This window comes from Enoplosus armatus, chromosome 2 (assembly GCF_043641665.1).
Source record: "Enoplosus armatus isolate fEnoArm2 chromosome 2, fEnoArm2.hap1, whole genome shotgun sequence".
NCBI lineage: Eukaryota > Metazoa > Chordata > Actinopteri > Centrarchiformes > Enoplosidae > Enoplosus > Enoplosus armatus.
The window spans coordinates 8,371,741-8,389,719 of NC_092181.1; the positions used below are offsets into that span (position 1 = coordinate 8,371,741).

A 17,979-nucleotide genomic window follows, 5' to 3' on the forward strand; every position below is an offset into this window, starting at 1 on the left:
CAGCATTTAATACATGAATATAACAAAAAAGCTGTACGTGAGCAACAACTGCGGTCGAAAATGACTGTTAATAAATGACAATAAAGAATAGGTTGTTGGTGTTGTGTTTACCGTTTCTGTCATGGCTCTTCCTTGTGACCAGCACGCGCGAAGACGCTCATCAATGGCGCCGCCTCGGTCCGTGCCCAAGTGCGTGCTCGCGCACGCCGTTCCGTAACGCACATTCAAGTGGACGTCCCCGACTGCGTCATTTGCGCGCCGCCTCACTCCCGATGCACTTCTTTTCCCGAAAGCCTAAAGATAGATGTTTCGATTTCAGGTGAGTATTGTGCCCCCTCCAAAAGCCACGCACCATTTCCCGAAGGCAATTGCAGATGTTTTAAAGAGAGCAGGCAGCGATTCCAGACTGCGCGTGATTTGTAGGGTGAATGCTGTCTATTGTTTATGCGCCTGCCAAATTCAATGCGGTTGGCGGCCTGTGAAGCAGACCTCTTGCCTGGTGACATGAGCCGGAGGGGAGGTGAACGCTGCCTTCCCCTGGTGACAAGGATGAGCTTATTGTCTCATGAGTGAATCTCCGGTACGAAAGGATAGTTACATACGCGGTGTCCAGACGGTATCATATGGGTGAGCTTTAGGGCAGCAGTTTTCCATCGACGTGGGACCTGCGTGATGTAACGTCAGCGTTAGCATTTTGGCTAACTCTTGCTACCCGCAGAGTGCCGTAGGGTCCTGGAGAAGAAGTCCTGAGTTCTGTTCATTCACGTTATTTAAACTTAGAGTTAACGTTAGTAGTTTACAGGGATTTACGGTACATGTAACGTTACCTAAATGTTTAACAATGCCTCGAGTTAATCTGCTACACTGTGATGTTTTTCCCAGAGAGGGGGAAACCATGCTCGGTCACTGCTTAATTTTGCCAGCTAATGTGTTAGGCTAATAGGCTATTCCGTTAAGGTATTTACAAAGTCCCTCCTATGTACGTTAACCTATAATTAACTTGTGTAGTTGGACTAGTTGGACTAGTCAAACTGAATTTTCTATCAACTAAATTTTTATTTCTTAAAACCAATTAAGCACACTTTGGCCTCTGCGTCAGCTTAATGCTAACATACTTGACATTTTGTCATGCTAGCTGATCCAAGGTAAATGTTTTTGGCTCCTAATTATTACACTCGCTCGCTTTAAAGATCTTTCACAGGTTCAACGCCTCCGGTTGGGTCTAAAATTAAATCAATGCCACACTTATTACTATGGTCTATATGGCATTAGCAGCAGCAGATTGATGGTTAATTTTGCTAGTGAAGCTAACATTTTGTTAGTGTGTCCAAAATGTCCATACACATTTATAGTGTATTATTGCACTTTTGAGAGCCCGTGGTCTTTGTTTGTATTTTAAGAAACACAGAGGCAAGCTGGCAAATATGACCTAAGTTGGCAAATGGCTAATATACAGTATTAATCACCTGTGTGGTGATGCAGTAACCCTTCAGTCTCTTCTTAAACTGGCCCTCTACATAATTTGCCTTTTTAATCTGCAGATATACAACTTTCTAAATGGTTAGGTACGGAGAAAAAAAAAAGAGCATCGTTATTTCAGAGACTTGAGGTCCAACCTGGTATCAAAACTTTCTGCACATTCAAAGTTAAAGATTCGAAATCAGATGTCTTAACAAATTATTGGTTCTTGCAAATTTGGAATTGAACCCTAATCAGAGTCCCAACTCCTCAGTGCACGGGAATCACGTGTGCTGAAATAGTATCTCATTCATGTCATTATTCCCCGTTCCTCTCCCTTTCCCTCAAGTTTCAAGGTACATTTACTTTCCCGTCTCACCATTTAAGCTTCTCTCTAACCTCCATCTCTTTCTTTTCCCCACTCCTCGACCACGTCTCCATGTCCCGCCTCCTTCCCACCTTCCTCTCATGCCGATCCTTTTGCTGTCTTTGCAGTCCCTGGATGAAGACTGTACGTTGGAGGAGGAAGACGAGGGACCGGTAGAAGAGGAAGATGAAATTGATCAGTTCAACGACGATACCTTCGGGGCTGGGGCCATCGGTGAGTCATGTGCAAAATATATATTTGAAATGTGCTCCTATGCTCATTCATAATTACACAATTTTTAATGTGCACAGTTTAAAGAAAGTGGCCTCATCTAAAAAAAAAAAAAATCTTAAAAAGATTCTTTATTCAATCTCAAAAATGTCTGATCAACATCAATAGACCAGATTATCGTGCAGCTATACAACATGTAGTGTTTTGAGTACGTAGGTTTTTGTAGTTTTTTCTCAGCCAGAAAGCTTTTAAGTGTCACCTCCACCCACAAGCACAAATCGCATCTGAATGAAACATGTTCACACCTGGTCTTTGGGGGTTGCCATAGGGTATTTTATAAATCAATAACATATTTTCAAAAACCAAACATAAGCACATATGATACCAAACGTCAGACATAAACTGTGGGGTGGGGGTTTTCCCCTCAGAATTCAAGTTAAAACTTGGTTTATTCTCCTTCATACGCTTAGTTATTTATCTGCCCAATCAATATTTGTGACACAAGTTAATTATTCATGTACCTCCTTTTGATTATGTTGACTTGAATTAAAACAATTTTAGTAAAATGGCATATTCAAATGAATCAGGTCCTCCAGGTTCCACTTTGATGATGGCAACGATTGTATCATGTCTTTAGACGTTCATTATTGTTGTTAGTCACCTTCGTGAGCACACTACATTACCATTGTGATTGTGCAATCACCTTTGAGACAATTTGTCGATATTATTATAAGCCAAAAAAAACAATTGGACTAACTTGTCTCTAGAACTGTATGTAAGATTGCACCTCAGGTGATTGATTGATTGATATGCATAGAACAAACAACCACTCTCTGGCTCCTCTGCTCTTCCAGATGACGATTGGCAGGAGGAACACAAACGCCTCGCTGAGCTCGATGAGAGGGACGAGCTAGGAGCCGGGCTGGGAGTAGGAGGGATGGGGGGAGAATCGGATGGAGGGGACTCGTCCTCCACCCGTCTCCCGTCCTCTGCGGGCCATCTCCCCCTTCCATCTTCCCTCCCTTCACTCAAATTCTCCTCATCTTCCTCTGGACTGCCTCCACCAGGTCAGTGATTGAAGGAATGTGAGTGAAAGACTGAGTGAACACTGTAATCCTGTTCATTTCTCTGCCAGATGCAGTACTCTACTTTTTGGTAATTTTCAGGTTTTGAGACATTTTTTTTTTTTTTGGTCTGCTTATCAACGGACCACATTGATTGGATAACTGAACGGAATTGCTGCTGACAGATTGTTTGAGCTATAATGTGGGGAGCAACAATACCCCTGTTGGAAAATCCTAAATCACACTGTCGTTTCAGATGTTGAGGATCGAGGAGGGGGAGGCGACTTGGCCGAATCCTTGGCCAGACTCATCCTGGAGGCCGACCCGGCCATCGCTGGGGTAGGGGCAGCCGAGAGGCCCAGTCCATCCCCCAGTTCTTCAGGATCCAGCCTGTCCGCACTGCAGGGGCTGGAACGACCCAGAGTCCTGCCCCAGCCCTCCTCCATCCCGCATCCCACTCAACCACACCAGCTTCCCCATCACCCCCAGCACCAGCTGCCTCCTGGGCCCTCCACTTCAGGTGAGAATGATATAATAATAATATAAAATAAAAATTGTATTGGTGACATCAGTTATCAATCAGATAAACAACTTAACCATCGCACATTACCAACTCATAATTCTCACCTAACTATGTGAAAAGCTGTATTTTAATTGACTTTAGCCTTACTCCTACACAGACTTTCAGTAACTACAGTAACGTAACTCCCCCTCACACACCTGGAAAGACTTTCACTTTCACAACAAACCCGCTAGACTAGTCACACACAGGTTACCCACAAGGCCACCTTCCGTAAAGGTGCAGTTAGGCTGGGGGTGTGCTAACCAGAGGTGGGAGAGGGATCAGGTCCTTACTTAAGCAAAAAGTACTAATACCCCACTTTAGAAATACTCCACCTAAGTAAAGGTTCTAGTAGTCATTGCGCAGTAAAATGATCCCTGTCAGTGTTTTACTATTGTACTGCTGCATTTTACTGTTGTAGATGGTTATGGTTGTGCTAATTTGAAGCACTTTATATACTGTTGGGTAGTTCAATCTACAGCTAAGCATCAATTCTGCACTATTTGAGAATTTACAGCATGTTATTTTAGAGAAAATGTGTATATTGAGATATATATTGTATATCACGCCATAGCCTAAAAATATCGATGTTATTTATAAGCCATATTGCCCAGCCCTACGTAAAGCCTCTTAGTAAGGTGATATTCCACCACGAGCCTCCAGAACAGCTTCAGTGCTCCTTGTGAAATCTTCTCCAACTCTACTGGAGGGATGACCATAATTCTTTCCAAATAAAATCCCTCATTTGGTGTTTTGTACGGTGAATTATTTTGTCAATAATTCACCGTTGCACTTTGTTCAGTCCAAACAGCGCAGGGGTGTCATTGTTTAGCCAAGATTATACAGCTCTATCGATCTTGCTTTGTCACCATGTGCTTTATAACACTCAAAGTAGTCTCAGCATAAAACGAGCGCAGATGTTTTATGAGGAAAATGTACCTTCAGACACAATGGCCTATTTTTAGCTACTCAATTCAATGTATTGGCCCTGTTTTACTGAAATCTGCTGTGTTCTGTTGTACTCTACACTACTCCAGGCCTCCCTCCTGGCCCTCCTCCCTCATCCATGCTCAGCTACCAACAGCAGCAGCACTTGCTGCGCAGAGGGACTGCTCCCATGGGACAGGTTAGTGTTTTTAATTATCTCTATACTATTCTGTATACCAGTATTTTATTTAAAGCCTGCAAAGTAGTTGGTAAAGATGCAGTCACCTTATATGAATTCCATCTCCCCATCTCTCTTAGATGAACTCTCACAGTATCTGGGAGAACAGTATGGGTTTTGGGCCGGTCAGTGTCAACCCTGGACTGGTTACACACATGGAGGTGAGGGACACTCACTCACGCTTCTTCAAAACACTGGGCATCCACGTCTACTTTAACATCTTATCCTCAGCTTGCATGCATTGCAGTCATTTCTGGCCTCAATATTCATCTCTAAGTTTTTCTAATATTTTATTTACCGCCCTCCTTCCCTTCAGGATAGTCCACTAATGTCTATAATCAAGGAGGTGGGCCTTCCAAAACGACCTCCTCAGGGTAGGAATGATGAAGGACGGGATTTGTCCGAGAGGGTCCCGCCTCCGCGCTCTTCTTCCCCTGTGATTGGCTCCCCTCCGGTGAGGGCAGTGCCCATTGGGACCCCGCCCAAACAGCCAATGAGCCACGCCCTGAATCATCAGGTGAATAGCGGACTGTTTTACTCACTCTACAGCGTTTCCTTACTGATATTTTTCCTCCATCATTGCCCTTTCTTTTTTTTTGTTTAACTGTTTCCAAGGACTGAATAAACAGTAAGGGCACAAGTGTTTTTATTGTATACCTAAAGCCAGAAATGTTTAACTTTACCTATGGGGGCTTAACAGATATAGTATTTATATCAGTAAGTCATGAAGTTATATAGTATCTAGTTGGGGTTGTCAGTTAGCCCCATCATAGTGTGTTTAGCAGTCTCAGTGGTTGTAGTAGTTACAATGCTGATATTGCATGTAGTTAGCTTTGCCTCTGTTAACCCTGTGTGTGTTTGTGTGTTTGTGTGTGTGTGTGTGTGTGTGTGTGTGTGTGTGTGTGTGTGTGTGTGTGTGTGTGTGTGTGTGTGTGTGTGTGTGTGTGTCCGCGCGTGTGTGTGTGTGTGTGTGTGTGTCCGCGCATCTGTGTGTGTGTGTGTGTCCGCGCATCTGTGTGTGTGTGTGTCCGCGCATCTGTATCTGTGTGTATGTGTAGATCCACCATCCCACGGCAGTTCATGTGAGAGCTCCGGTCCAGCACAGATACCCTCCTCCTTTCCCTGAGCGCCTGTCACCCAACACCCTCCTCAATATAGCTGTGAGTTTTTCCCTCTCCGCCTGTTCTCCCCTCGGCATATCTTTTGCACGCACGTTAAGTCAAAGAACGTCCGGGGGGCTTCCTCTTTTAGTTTAAACGACACAACCCAAGTCAACAAAAGGGTTTCTATTATTTCACCCTTGAACAGTTTGAATATTGGGTCTGCAAACGTATTTTCTTTAAGTAATGTGTTCTGTTTCATGGCACGAGCTGTCCTGATTTGTTGTCCTACAATAAAGGGCCTTCATTTAAAATTTCATTTGTAAAATGATAAAATCGTCCTTATCACATCATGGTCTAAGCTTTTCATGGCGCCCATGTTGTGTTGGCATATGAAGATTTTAATTATGTTTTTGGGTTGTTTTGTCTGTTGCATTCTCAGGAACCCTTAAGGATGAACCGATTAGAATTTGGTGGTCAAAGGTCACTGTGACCTCACAAAACCTGTTATTGGCCATAACTCGAGATTTGATGGACACTGAATAGGTGACACTTTTGACAAAATAGCTTTTTAGCCATAATTTAAGAGTGAATTGGACGACACACGTTGACTTGGACGACATGACGAGTAAACAATAACTGCACATAGTAATCAAGTACATGTGGACCTGTTCAGCCAATACATCTATGATAATCCTTCATTAATCAGTTCGACAATGTATATTCACTGGAATCTAATACATATGTATCATCAAAATAGTGACAACTTCCAGACATACAACAACAGGGCGGTGATTCTAGTTTTTATTTGATATTAATTGCCGATTTACGGAAGGGTTATGTGCCGAGCGACTGTCTTGGCCGGGACCAGTGTCTCTGCTGATTGCCTGGCAACTGGTCCTGGCAAAGAACTAGTTTGACACATAGCTCCCCGTAAAATGACAAATTGTCAGTTCTACACTCGTATTTTAGAGGAGTAAACAAACAAGATCTAAAGTGTTAGTTAGTGAGCTTTGGAGGTGCTGATTTTCTAAGCTTCCAACAGAGGCAGACTAGCTGTCCTGTTCTCTGAGCCAAGTTTGCCGGCTGCTGGCGGTAATTTGATATTTACACAGACATGCAAGTGCTATTGATCTACCAGTTGCATGTCTGTATGTAATATGTCTTCCCAAAAAAAATATAGAGAGAGGGGGGCAATAAGACGAGAGAGACAAACCAACTTCCATTGTCCTTTATTCCGAAGTATTTAAGTTTCTATTTGCTTGTTTTTGGTCAGAACTCTCCGCTGTGCCGCGGTCCGTTTCCTCCTGGCGTTGGTCCGGTCCTGTCTCAAATCCAACGGGCCCAGCTGCTCAACTCTCAGGTTGGTACCATAGACACACACACACACACACACACACACACACACACACACACACACACACACACAGTCTCTTTTAGATTGTTAAGATGCAGATAACTCCCAGGCTTGGGGTTTGTTCAGACTTAACACATTATGCAAACCTGGCAACCCCACTATGAGGGGCAGAAGGTCAAGAAGCTGCTTCTCAGTAGTACTGACAATTTTGACAGTTCACTCCTAAATCTTATGAATCTCTCCCCCTCCCCCCAGGTGGCTGGTTTTCCCCGCGGTGGTCCAGCGCCTCCTTTGTTACCAAGCGGTGGCGGTTTCAGGCCGTTCTTCGGGGGCCCCCCTCCTCCACACGGTCACCGAATGGGCCCGCCGCCCCCTCACGGCCCCCCCAACCACACGCCACCAATCCGACACAACACCACCCACCTCCACCCCCAGCACCGCCGTATGCTCACCCAGCGCATGCAGAACCGAGGAGGGTAAGGAACATTACATTTACACTACATTACCCTAAACAGCTGAATGCCCCTTTCAGTTACAAGAGGCCACTGAGTAGACCAATGTCACCTTTTTCTCTTTACCTCCCTCTAGGGACCGTGGCAGGACTGGAGGGGACCGCCGTAGCAGGGACCCCTACAGTAACCTGATGACCCAGAAAGAGAAGGAATGGGTAACCAAGATCCAGATGATGCAGCTGCAAAGTACCGACCCATACCTGGATGACTACTACTATCAGGTTGGTTTTGTATGTAGTTACCCTTTTTGTTTAATGAGAAACATAAGTCTCGCTCTAAAATCTTGCGAGAGGTGAGTTGTTGCAGAAGGACGACAGTGTTTCGGGTTAAAAAGGATCTCCGCAAGTATTAAGTTGCGGGCCCGTTTGTGGCGGCCGGCTGAGGCGATATACTGGACCAATTCCAAAACTTTGTTTAAAAATACCGGAATACTCTTTTTAATCAGTTCAGATGGGGGTGTATGTAATTTCAGTGAGCTAATTAGGGCTGCAACTAACGATTGCTGTTATTCTGTTTTTTGTGGTTCATCATTTAGTCGGTAAAATGTCACAAAAATAGTGAGAAATATCCCAAAAGTGTCTTTTGAGTTTCACTATTGGTGAGGGTCTATTTGCAACCTCCTTTTTTCTCAAACAAGTACTCAATTAATCCATTCATTTTTTCGACAGATGTCAAAAAGACAACAGTAGTGACAATTAAAAATGTAGACGGCTTAATGTAGACGTGGTCTCTGATGTGAGGATTTATTGTTTTGCTGTTTCCTGAAGACGTCATCTTCTTCATTTTTGATAGTTTGAACTCATTTGTGAATCATTAATTCATAGAGTTTAATCAACATGAATGTGTGTGTGTGTGTTTGCACATGTAGAACTACTATGAAAAGATGGAGAAACGTCAGGAAAGAGAGAGAGACAGCAGCAAGAAGGAACACACCACCAAACTGATCACTCCACAGGTCGCCAAGGTCGAACACACGTACAGACCAGGTAAAGGACAACAGAACACACCAGAATATTATCTGCACTTCCATAGTGTGTGAATCACACACACACACGCGCGCGCGCGATACTGGAGACTTCTGCTTCATTGAGTGTTGACATTTGTGACGTTTTGTCAACAGTTCAGTTCGCAGGCTCCCTGGGTAAGCTGACGGTCTCCAGTGTCAACAACCCCCGCAAGATGATCGACGCTGTGGTGACGACTCGCACGGACGATGAGGTCCGTTTGCATGTTTCATTGCCACACAATGTTCTGGGTCTTCACTGTTCACTGAGAAGCAGCTTGCAGGAGGTGCTGAGTTTACATCGCTGTCGCTGCAGCTCTCTGTAAGAACTGTAAAAAAAAAACACTGATTTGTTTGCCTGGTCACGTGGACCGAAAAGCCAGTCAGCTTCCTTGTGATAGGTCGGCTCACAAGTGGTCGATATCATGGTTTTTTCGTGCAGTCCTTCCTGTTTTGCTCTGCTCTTTCTTGAATATTTCTCGGTTTAGTCATTACTCTACGCGCTACTTGAGGTATTTTTTTTTCCTGCTCTGTTTTGATGTCCTCTTGATCAGTTTGCCTTACTGTCTGCCTGTCTGTCTACCTCCCCAGGAGAAAAGAGAGAAGCAGGTTTGGAATAAGAGGCGACAGATCCTCTACACTGTGGAAAAGGTAGGACTAGGACGACTGTACATGTCAAATGTTCAATCAAACTGCATCAAATCCTCCTGCATCCTAAATACGTCTCTGCGACACTTCTCTCTGACCCTCCGTCCCACCCCCGTCCTCCAGATGTACAGTTTGCTGCTGGAGGTTCAAGACTTTGAGAAACGTTTTGTCCAGGCGCCAGAGGAGGACAGGGAGGCTCTGCTGGAGCAGCATAAAACCAACACCATGCAGCTGTGCAACTCTCTGAGGGAGAAGGAGTGGGACGACAGGTAGGAGGGAGGGATAGATTAAAAGGCTGACTTTGAATGAGAAGAGATGCTTAAAACACAAGACATGCCCACCCACACGCACTAATTATTATCTTCCTCTTTTATAAGAGTGAGTGACGAGCAGTGTGTGATGATCATGTCCGTGAGGAAGGGCAAGCGGCTCATCTCCAGGCTCCTCCCCTTACTGCCCTCACCCCAGGCCGCCGCCGTTGTCATGGCGATTGCCCGCAACCTCGCCGCCCTGGCCAAGAAGGACAAGCAGGACCAGGTAACCATCTTCAGGTTGCGACGTCGTTTTCACACACGGATCCAGGGCCGCGAGGAGAGCTCTCTTCTGAGCGCAGTGTTCCCGCATAGACCTCCATTTACATTCAGTCATCCTTACTATGTAGGAGCAGTCAGGCGTCCACAACACTGTGTTTGTGTCTGTGAAATCCATGCACACACATGATCAAAGGAAACATGACTGACATCTGCTGGTGAAGTAGATGTAGTGTTGTCAGTCAGGCGAGGGGGCACTTTCCTGCTCATTATGCGCCATCCTCTGGCCCGCAAACCTGAAATTGATCGAGGATATTCAAATTCCTCACACGTGTCTCTGAGGAGATGAGGAGGCTCTGAGCAAGGACCCACATGTGTATCACATGTTGAACTTACACTTTCATTTTAGTAAGCAAGTTATTATGAAAATCACACCACTTGAAACTTGAAAATTGCATCTTTTAGAATTGTGACTTGGATATAAGAAAGATAATAAAGACATCTTTCTCCAACTAAAATAAATTCAGAGGACTGTGCAATCATTTTATATAAATACATATATATTTTCCCCCCTGAATGACACAAGTGTATTAGTTTTTATGATGTTAGCAGAGGAGGTCTTTGTTTCAGGTGACTATAGAACCCTGTGTTGGCATCGTGCGATTAAAAACAGCATCATGTCGGCAATCTGAGGAAATAAGACCTAATAATGTATCTGTAACACTTGTCTTTTGTGTTTAGATGGTATGTAATACGGACTTGAGCTGTGTACAACAGCGTGCACAACGAAATAGGCCCAGTTTAATAAACCATGAAACACTTCACAGCGACGGAGCACTGTGTTTACCGGCGGCTGCCTTTCATCCTCCGTCTCTGATCCTCTTGTTCAGGTGCTGTGCTGGTTAGTGGAGCCGGTTTCTGCAGTGATCCAGTCATTGTCGAGCTCCGCCCTCACAGACTTGCTCCAGGAGCTTCAGGGCAACGAGGGCCAACTGGCCACAGTACTGCACAACAAGGTACACACACACACACACACACACTGATCAAGTCACCCATTAACTTCAGAGCAAACGTGAAAGAAAGATAATCCTCTGGTCAGACTGATTAGATAATGTTCTTGCTGCAACATATTGTCCAGTGGTCAAACCAACTGAGCTGCACTGCACTGTAGTGAAGCAAATGGTGTGTGTACTGATGTCCGATCAATACTGGAGTCCAGTCCCAAAACAACAAAGTGACTTGACACCAGTATCTCTGGCAGTACCTGTGTGCAAACATCAAGCTTTGAACGAAGACTGGTGCCTACACGACTTGAAAGGATAAGGCTGTCGATCTTCTGTGTTTTCCTTGTTGACAACAAATTCCATGAAGAGACCAAAACCAACAATGAATGTGTCCTGCTAACAAGTACTGCGCGTGAATACCTGATACATCTTAGTCCTCTGTGCCATAGAGCTCCATTGTTGTCCAAAAGAACGAGCACTTCAGTGGTAACCTCCGGAAGGTTGGACTATACAGTCACTGCACTCAGCCACGCCCCCCAGCATGACTTGTTGCTGAAGTAATCACTAACTACTGCTAACTGCAGCTGCCGTTAGCTAGTTAGCTCAGTTAGCTGTGCAGCTAGCGGTCCTATTAACTAGCTGACTCTGCCCGGACTGGGAGCTCGAAGCCCAGGCCTGAAAACCTCCGCCGCCTCCCGGAGGTCCAAAGCTCCTGTGCTAGCTGTTTAAACACCAACACTCACCCGGTGCTTCAAGCTCCTAGTTCGGTCAGTAGTCAGCAAGCTAATAGGGCCTCTAGCCACATGGCTAACTAGCTAATGGTAGCTATAATACAAAAGAACCAAAAAGATCCAAGCGGTTACTTGAAGCTGTCTGTCTTCGGAGGGAAAACCAGAAAATGTTTTCTCCATAAAAGTTTTTGTACAGTAATCAGTGAGGCCTCATGGGAGTTGTAGACCAGGAAAACGTAGGACAATGTCAGCCTTGTAATTTAAAGTCCAACGAAGCATGAAACACGCATCCATTACACACACCTGTCTGTTTGTCTCTGTGTAGTTCGGTGTGACACTGCTGTATCTGATCCTGAGTGAAGGAGAGAGGATGCAGAGCTCCGACCCCAACTGTCAACTCATGGATGACAATCGATGGTAAGCTGTTTGCGTGTCAGTGACGTCAACGGCTTTTCTCTCGCCGCCATAAGAACGTTTCCCAAAATGGCTTTGTTCCCTGAGAAAAAATGTTGTGGCGTCGTCTCTTCACACTTTTTCTTTCCCCTTTCTGCTGCTTCCCCCAACAACCTACACCGACCCCCTCTATCTACCCGTCCAGGACTGAGCTGGTGTTTTCGGTGACGAGGGAGTTGCTCAGCGTTCCATCCTCATCCCTCTCTCCTCCCCTCTTCACCCCTCCCAACCTGCTCTCCCTCCTGTCGCGCTACGTCGATCGGCAGAGGCTGGAGCTGTTGCAGGACAAGCTACAGTGAGTTCCATCAGCACACACACCCAGAAAGTGACATGTTGCTTTGGTTGGACGAGCCTTATTTCTATTATGTATTTGGGTTGCATGTAGATCCTGTTAGCGGAAACCGCTGAGATGTGTCGGAAGCAATCTCGGAACCCATTGGCTGTCGTCTGATGGCGATTTAGCCTCTGGGAGCAACGGCTTATGTTTCGGGGCTTCCTCCGTAATCAGCAGATATCCGGATCCATTGGCTTGAATTGAACACAGATACATTTTTAAAAAAGCTCATCTTTGGGGTTCCGAGTTTGATAAAACGCTAAATCGCCGGACGATAGCCGATGAGTTCTGAGCTTGCATTACGGCCAGCGCGTTCACTAAAAACTAATAATTTGTCCTTTGCCTTTCTCAGGATCTCTGCTTTGTCCAGGTAGAAGTTACAGACATCAACACAACCCCCTCCCCCACTCGATGCAGACCTTTCTTTTTGTGCGCGTCAGAAGAGCGTGTGTGTGTGTGTGTGCGTGCGCTTGAGGTGAATCCATGGTGGATCATTTTAATCCAGCAGAATCTCTAGTCACTTTTGTTTTTCTTTGGGTTTAGTCTCGTGTGTGTGTGTGTGTGTGTGTGTGTGTGTGTGTGTATGTGAGCGTGAATGTGTGTGTACGACAGTGACACAGAGAGCGTGTGAGAGACGGACAGTCTGAATGATGATAAAAATGAAATCTGCATTTTTAAATATCTTGTTTACGATTATGCCTGTGATGAACCTTCAAATTAAAAAGTATTTCTATTATATAAAAATGTGGACTCGTTTCTTTTCTTATACACACCCTAAACAATTTTAATGTAGCTAGAATTTATTTTTTTTAGAAATGCACTCCACTGATTTTAGCATCGCACCCATGTTAACACTGTCAGGCTCACGATGGACAAATTGATGCAGCAGCAAAAAAAAAAAGAAGAAACATGGCAGCCGTTAATGCTGAGTGCTCTATGCATTTGTTGCTAGGTCAGGTTACATCAACTGGATCCTCCTTGTTCATACGCTCAATACAGTGTTCTGTCTCTCTATGTCTACCACCACAGAAGAAGAATATGGGCACTCCAGTGAGGTTGTTTTTGTTTATTTGAATATCACAAGAGAATCCTGAAGAAAAAAAAACAATGCTTTACAAAATACATTGAGACTAATGCAAATGAATAAATGGCACGAAATACTAAACCAAAATGCTTAATAACTGAGACAAACCCTTCACAGTTAATGAATACATTTAATTCCAATGATAAAACACTGATGTAGACTGTAAGTGTTGCATCTCCGCCTGTCTCCAGGATAAGGACCATTCAGATTTTTAACAACCCACCTTCATGTCCTCGTTTCTTGCCTGCCGCCCCCTGATGGCCTGAAGAGAGACAGTGCAAAAAAGTAATTTTACATTTGCAGGGAAAGGAGGTGGGGGGGGGGGGAAGAATGGTTTCAATCTCTTAACAGTGTTAACGTTGACGTGCATCTGATGCAATCTGGGAAGGTATTGCCAGGATGTAAAACCAAAAGCCACTCCTCCAATTTCAGATTCAACCCTTGGAACAACCAGAAGGCCAAAACCAGGCAACCTAAGAGCTCCGATAGGTTCATACTGGATAAGCAGGTCAGAGGTATGCTGTGGTGCAATAACATTTTGTAATTGGTTATTACAAGTTTTTCAGCATCTGAATGAGACAAGAAGCCTCATACTTGAGAGGTCATAATAAAAAATGACACCCAGATCACCAACCAAGTGTGGTGCTTTTCAGAGGGAAAAGTTTCTAAAAAAAGTTTTAGCACGCATAACACTAATTTCGATTTTGTCTTTGTTGAGCTGCAGGACGTTTTGGGATTGCAGATTTGCTTCTGCTGTCTGTGATGCATTAAACCAGCAATTTAACTGGGTTTAGGTTTCCAGGGGACAAGGATAAGTATAACTGCGTCATCAGTGTAATTGTGATAACATTATGTGGCGTTGAGGCAATATGAACAAATGACGGAACGACAATGGACCCAGTATTGAGCCCTGAGGGACTCCGCAACTTTCCTCGTCATAAAATCGTCGAATTGCAGTGCCTCTGGTTAGAGAGTTGATAGTGTGCCACAAGGACCAAGGGCTTGTTAATGTCTCACCTGTGCAGACCACCTCAACAGCAGAGGAGGAGAACCACGGCTTCACAGCTCCACAGTCCAGCAGCGCGGACTCGGATCCATCGCAGTCGGAGAAGAAACGCCACACGGGTTCCCGTTTGAGAAGATCAATCTCTTTGGTTGAAACGGCGGAGCCACAGCCCAGCTGTCTGCACGCCACAGAGGCGTGCTTCAGGTCCCAGACTGTGGACTCTGCACTCAGCGGCATCCACTTGTCCTCCTGGGACACCAACAGTTTGCCGGCGCAGGGCTTGAAGTCGTGCTCTCTGAGCACTCCATCGTCCAACCTGACATATTCAAGCTCTGGCCAGGGATTAACAGGAAAAGCCCAGGTAAGGGTTAGGGGTTAGGTAAGTAGGAAGTTATATCTAACAATTATTTATCTTATAATATATGTAATATATCTGTATAATCTATGAGGAAATTGTACAAAATTCCATTATCCTACCTTGGACAGTGATAAAGAGGCTCTGGCTCTCAGAAGAGAAGTTACGGTTGAAAACAAAGTTGTGATAAACACAGCTGTAGTTCCCCTGGTGGGTGTCGTCTGCAGAGGTAAACACGAAGCGGGCGGAGTGATTGATGGCAGGCCGGGTGAGGCTGTGGGTTTCGTTGAGGCCAGCGAAGACGAGGCTGAAGTGACCCCCGGGGTACTGCGGCTCCACAGAGCAGTTGAGGGTGAAGCTGTGGCCCCTCAAGAGCCGCACGTCCCGCTGCTGTTCGACAGAGGGCCCGCTCAGCAGAGAGAAAACAGCCCAGATATTTGGCTGAAGCAGGATGCCTGCAAGGCATAGGACAAAGAGAAACTGGAGATGTGACGCAGAGAAGTGTGTGCAGAAGTGCCCGACACACAGTTGCTTAACATCTTTGGCTCCTCTTTCAGCTAACATTAATCAACACAGGCAAACCCTTTCGTAAGCCATTCATACTCAAACAGTGGCCCCCGCCCCTGCCTGGTACCAAGCCCAGCAGATGAAGCTTCAGGCTCGGCAGCCCGATGGACCGGCCCTGCTCCAGCCTGAAGAAGGAGGTGAGCCGCGTTGTGTTGAATGACACTCTTTTCATGGGGCCCAAAATCTATGACGAGCACGAGCGCACACAAGGAGAGGTGGTGCTGACAAAGTACATGTATATGTTAGACCCCCCCCAATGTGAACAGATACCAGCACACCAGCCTTTCACAATAAAAGCAATGCTAAAGGTATTGACTGCATCAAATATCAGTGTGCTCAAATCATCATCAGCTGAATGTAAAAATACCACCGCCACAGGTCTCACCTGAGCAGACCACTTCAACAGCGGAAGAGGAAGGCCACTTCCTCACTGTCCCACAGTCCAGCAGTGCGCGCTCAGAGCCGTCACAGTCGGAATAAAAGCGCCACGCAGGCGGAGCTTCAGTCTGGTGGTCCAGGCTACCGGTCGAGACAGCGGAGCCACAGCCGAGCTGCCTGCACGCCACGGCCGCCTCCTTCAGGCCCCAGGAGTGACGGTGGCTCACCGCTCTCCACTCCCTCTGCTGCTCCACCTCCAGCCTGCCGGCACAGCGGCTGTCTCCGCTCACCAGCCTCACGTACTCATGCTCTGCAGTGGAATCGTCAGTTATAAAGCAGTGTAGGGCCTGCGAGCCATCGACACATATGAGAGGTCAAAGGTGCAGGGGGACATCGGTGCTGGCTGTTGATTTCACCTCATTAGTCCAGGGAACGTCAAAATGTCCCAATTCAATTCATCTGTCCATTGAGCTGCTGTTCAGACATGCTCACATGGAAACCCAGATCCTTAGTCCTAATACTGGTCTATACATATTGTACTGACTTATCTTGATACCCCCTCCCTCCCTACTACTGACTTGTTATCAACATTCAGTACAGCCTCAGACAGGAGGTGAAAAGCTATGACTTTAACTGGACACGCTATCCTATGAACTCCGGTTATACCTTTCACAGTGACGTAGGCAGTCCTCGGCACAGAGAAGACCTCTGAACTGAAATTGTAGTTGTAATCGCATTGGTAGGTCACGTGGTGGGCATGCTCTGCGGCAGGAAAGATAAAGACGGCCTCTTCGCCGGCGGGCGTCTGGATGCGCTCAGTCTGGTTTTGATCGTGAAAACTAGATCGTAGGCGGATGGAGTGTATTTTGTAAAGGGTAGAGGCGGAGCAAGAGATGGCGAAGCGGTGGCCCTTGACAATCTGCAAGCGACTGCCGGACACGGGCCCTTGCGGGGAATACACGGTGAGAACGGGCTGCCGCGGACGTTCTGCAAAAGAAAAACAAAGAGTCAGGGGAGTCAGATGTTTTCATATGTAGTGAGTGTCGCAAGGGCCTATTATCCAAAGCATGAAACCTTTAGTGACCCAAATTCTATATTGTTTCATTCCTGTGACACGCAAATTGGTGACTCAACTGAAAACAAAACCTCAGTCCTCAGAACCTTGATCGTTACCTGTGCAGGTCACGTACGTGTTGCCACATTTGCTCAGTGCCTCCTCTGTGGCGTTGAGCGCAGTGGAGGGACAGTCCACGAGATGCTTCTCGCTGCCACCGCACCTAAAGACCGGATTCCAGGCGTTTTGGAAATGGGTGCCGTACTCCTTCCCATAGTAATCGTGAGGGAACCCACAGTCAAGATCTCTACAGGTAACTATGGCAGCCTCCACGGCGAAGAAAGAATCGCACACTGACACCCACGACGAACCCGACTTCACTTCCAGCTTGCCTGAGCATCTATTGGGCCCTTTTACAAGTCTCACCGACTCTGGGGGAAGACAAGAAGTCAAGTTCATTAAGTTAATTTAAACACTGAAATTGAAAGCAAATAGCCTTCGACCATTTCAATACGAATTGAATCGCAGGAAATTGGCCCTGCTGGACTTGCTGTTGGTCTGACTATTACCTGAACAAGTCAGGGTCATGACTGACCTCGAGCCACTCCCTCTCCACGATTTACAGAACGAGGGACGAGGTTGATCGCAGCTCATCGACAGCTCCCACACAGGTCGGCTTTTTTGGAAATTACTTATTGATGTCGCGATGACATTTCCGCAGCCCAGCCGCCCGCAGACCTCAGCAGAGTCCGCTGGTCTCCAGGAGTACCACATGTTGCTCAAGGGCCTCCACTCTCCCGCGAGCTTCCCCTCCAGCGTGCCCTCACAGTGATTTTCTCCTCCCGCCAGTCTCAAGTCATAAAGATCTGGACAGAGAACAACAGAGTCATTGCACACACCCCTGACGGTAGCTGTCACGCTTTACTGAACCTGGATGTGGACCAAGAAGCTGTGGTCTTGCGTGCGATACTACATACTATTGCATGAAACTCCAGGAGCTGGTCTGCAGTTGTTGC

At 46.1% G+C, this 17,979-nt stretch overlaps 2 protein-coding genes across 2 annotated transcripts; one reads left to right on the top strand and one right to left on the bottom strand.

The window, feature by feature from the left end:
* The first annotated feature begins 260 nt into the window (after window positions 1-260).
* On the top strand, window positions 261-13,237 carry patl1 (PAT1 homolog 1, processing body mRNA decay factor). Its single transcript, XM_070919588.1, has 20 exons — window positions 261-319; window positions 1,954-2,059; window positions 2,911-3,123; window positions 3,377-3,640; window positions 4,720-4,808; window positions 4,928-5,008; window positions 5,164-5,364; window positions 5,906-6,007; window positions 7,224-7,310; window positions 7,560-7,780; window positions 7,893-8,037; window positions 8,685-8,802; window positions 8,937-9,034; window positions 9,411-9,470; window positions 9,591-9,736; window positions 9,845-10,004; window positions 10,888-11,013; window positions 12,058-12,149; window positions 12,331-12,480; window positions 12,872-13,237. Exons 1-20 carry the CDS (start codon window positions 305-307, stop codon window positions 12,891-12,893), a joined length of 2,496 nt encoding a protein of 831 aa, XP_070775689.1. The 5' UTR covers window positions 261-304; the 3' UTR covers window positions 12,894-13,237.
* Window positions 13,238-13,472: 235 nt separating this feature from the next.
* On the bottom strand, window positions 13,473-17,238 carry LOC139303433 (scavenger receptor cysteine-rich type 1 protein M130-like). The gene is made up of 8 exons (XM_070927256.1): window positions 17,229-17,238; window positions 17,100-17,114; window positions 16,576-16,896; window positions 15,917-16,219; window positions 15,087-15,419; window positions 14,621-14,941; window positions 13,827-13,865; window positions 13,473-13,609 (listed from the first exon to the last, which is right to left on the bottom strand). The coding sequence occupies exons 1-8, from the start codon at window positions 17,236-17,238 to the stop codon at window positions 13,473-13,475; spliced, it is 1,479 nt and encodes a 492-aa protein (XP_070783357.1).
* Window positions 17,239-17,979: the final 741 nt, after the last annotated feature.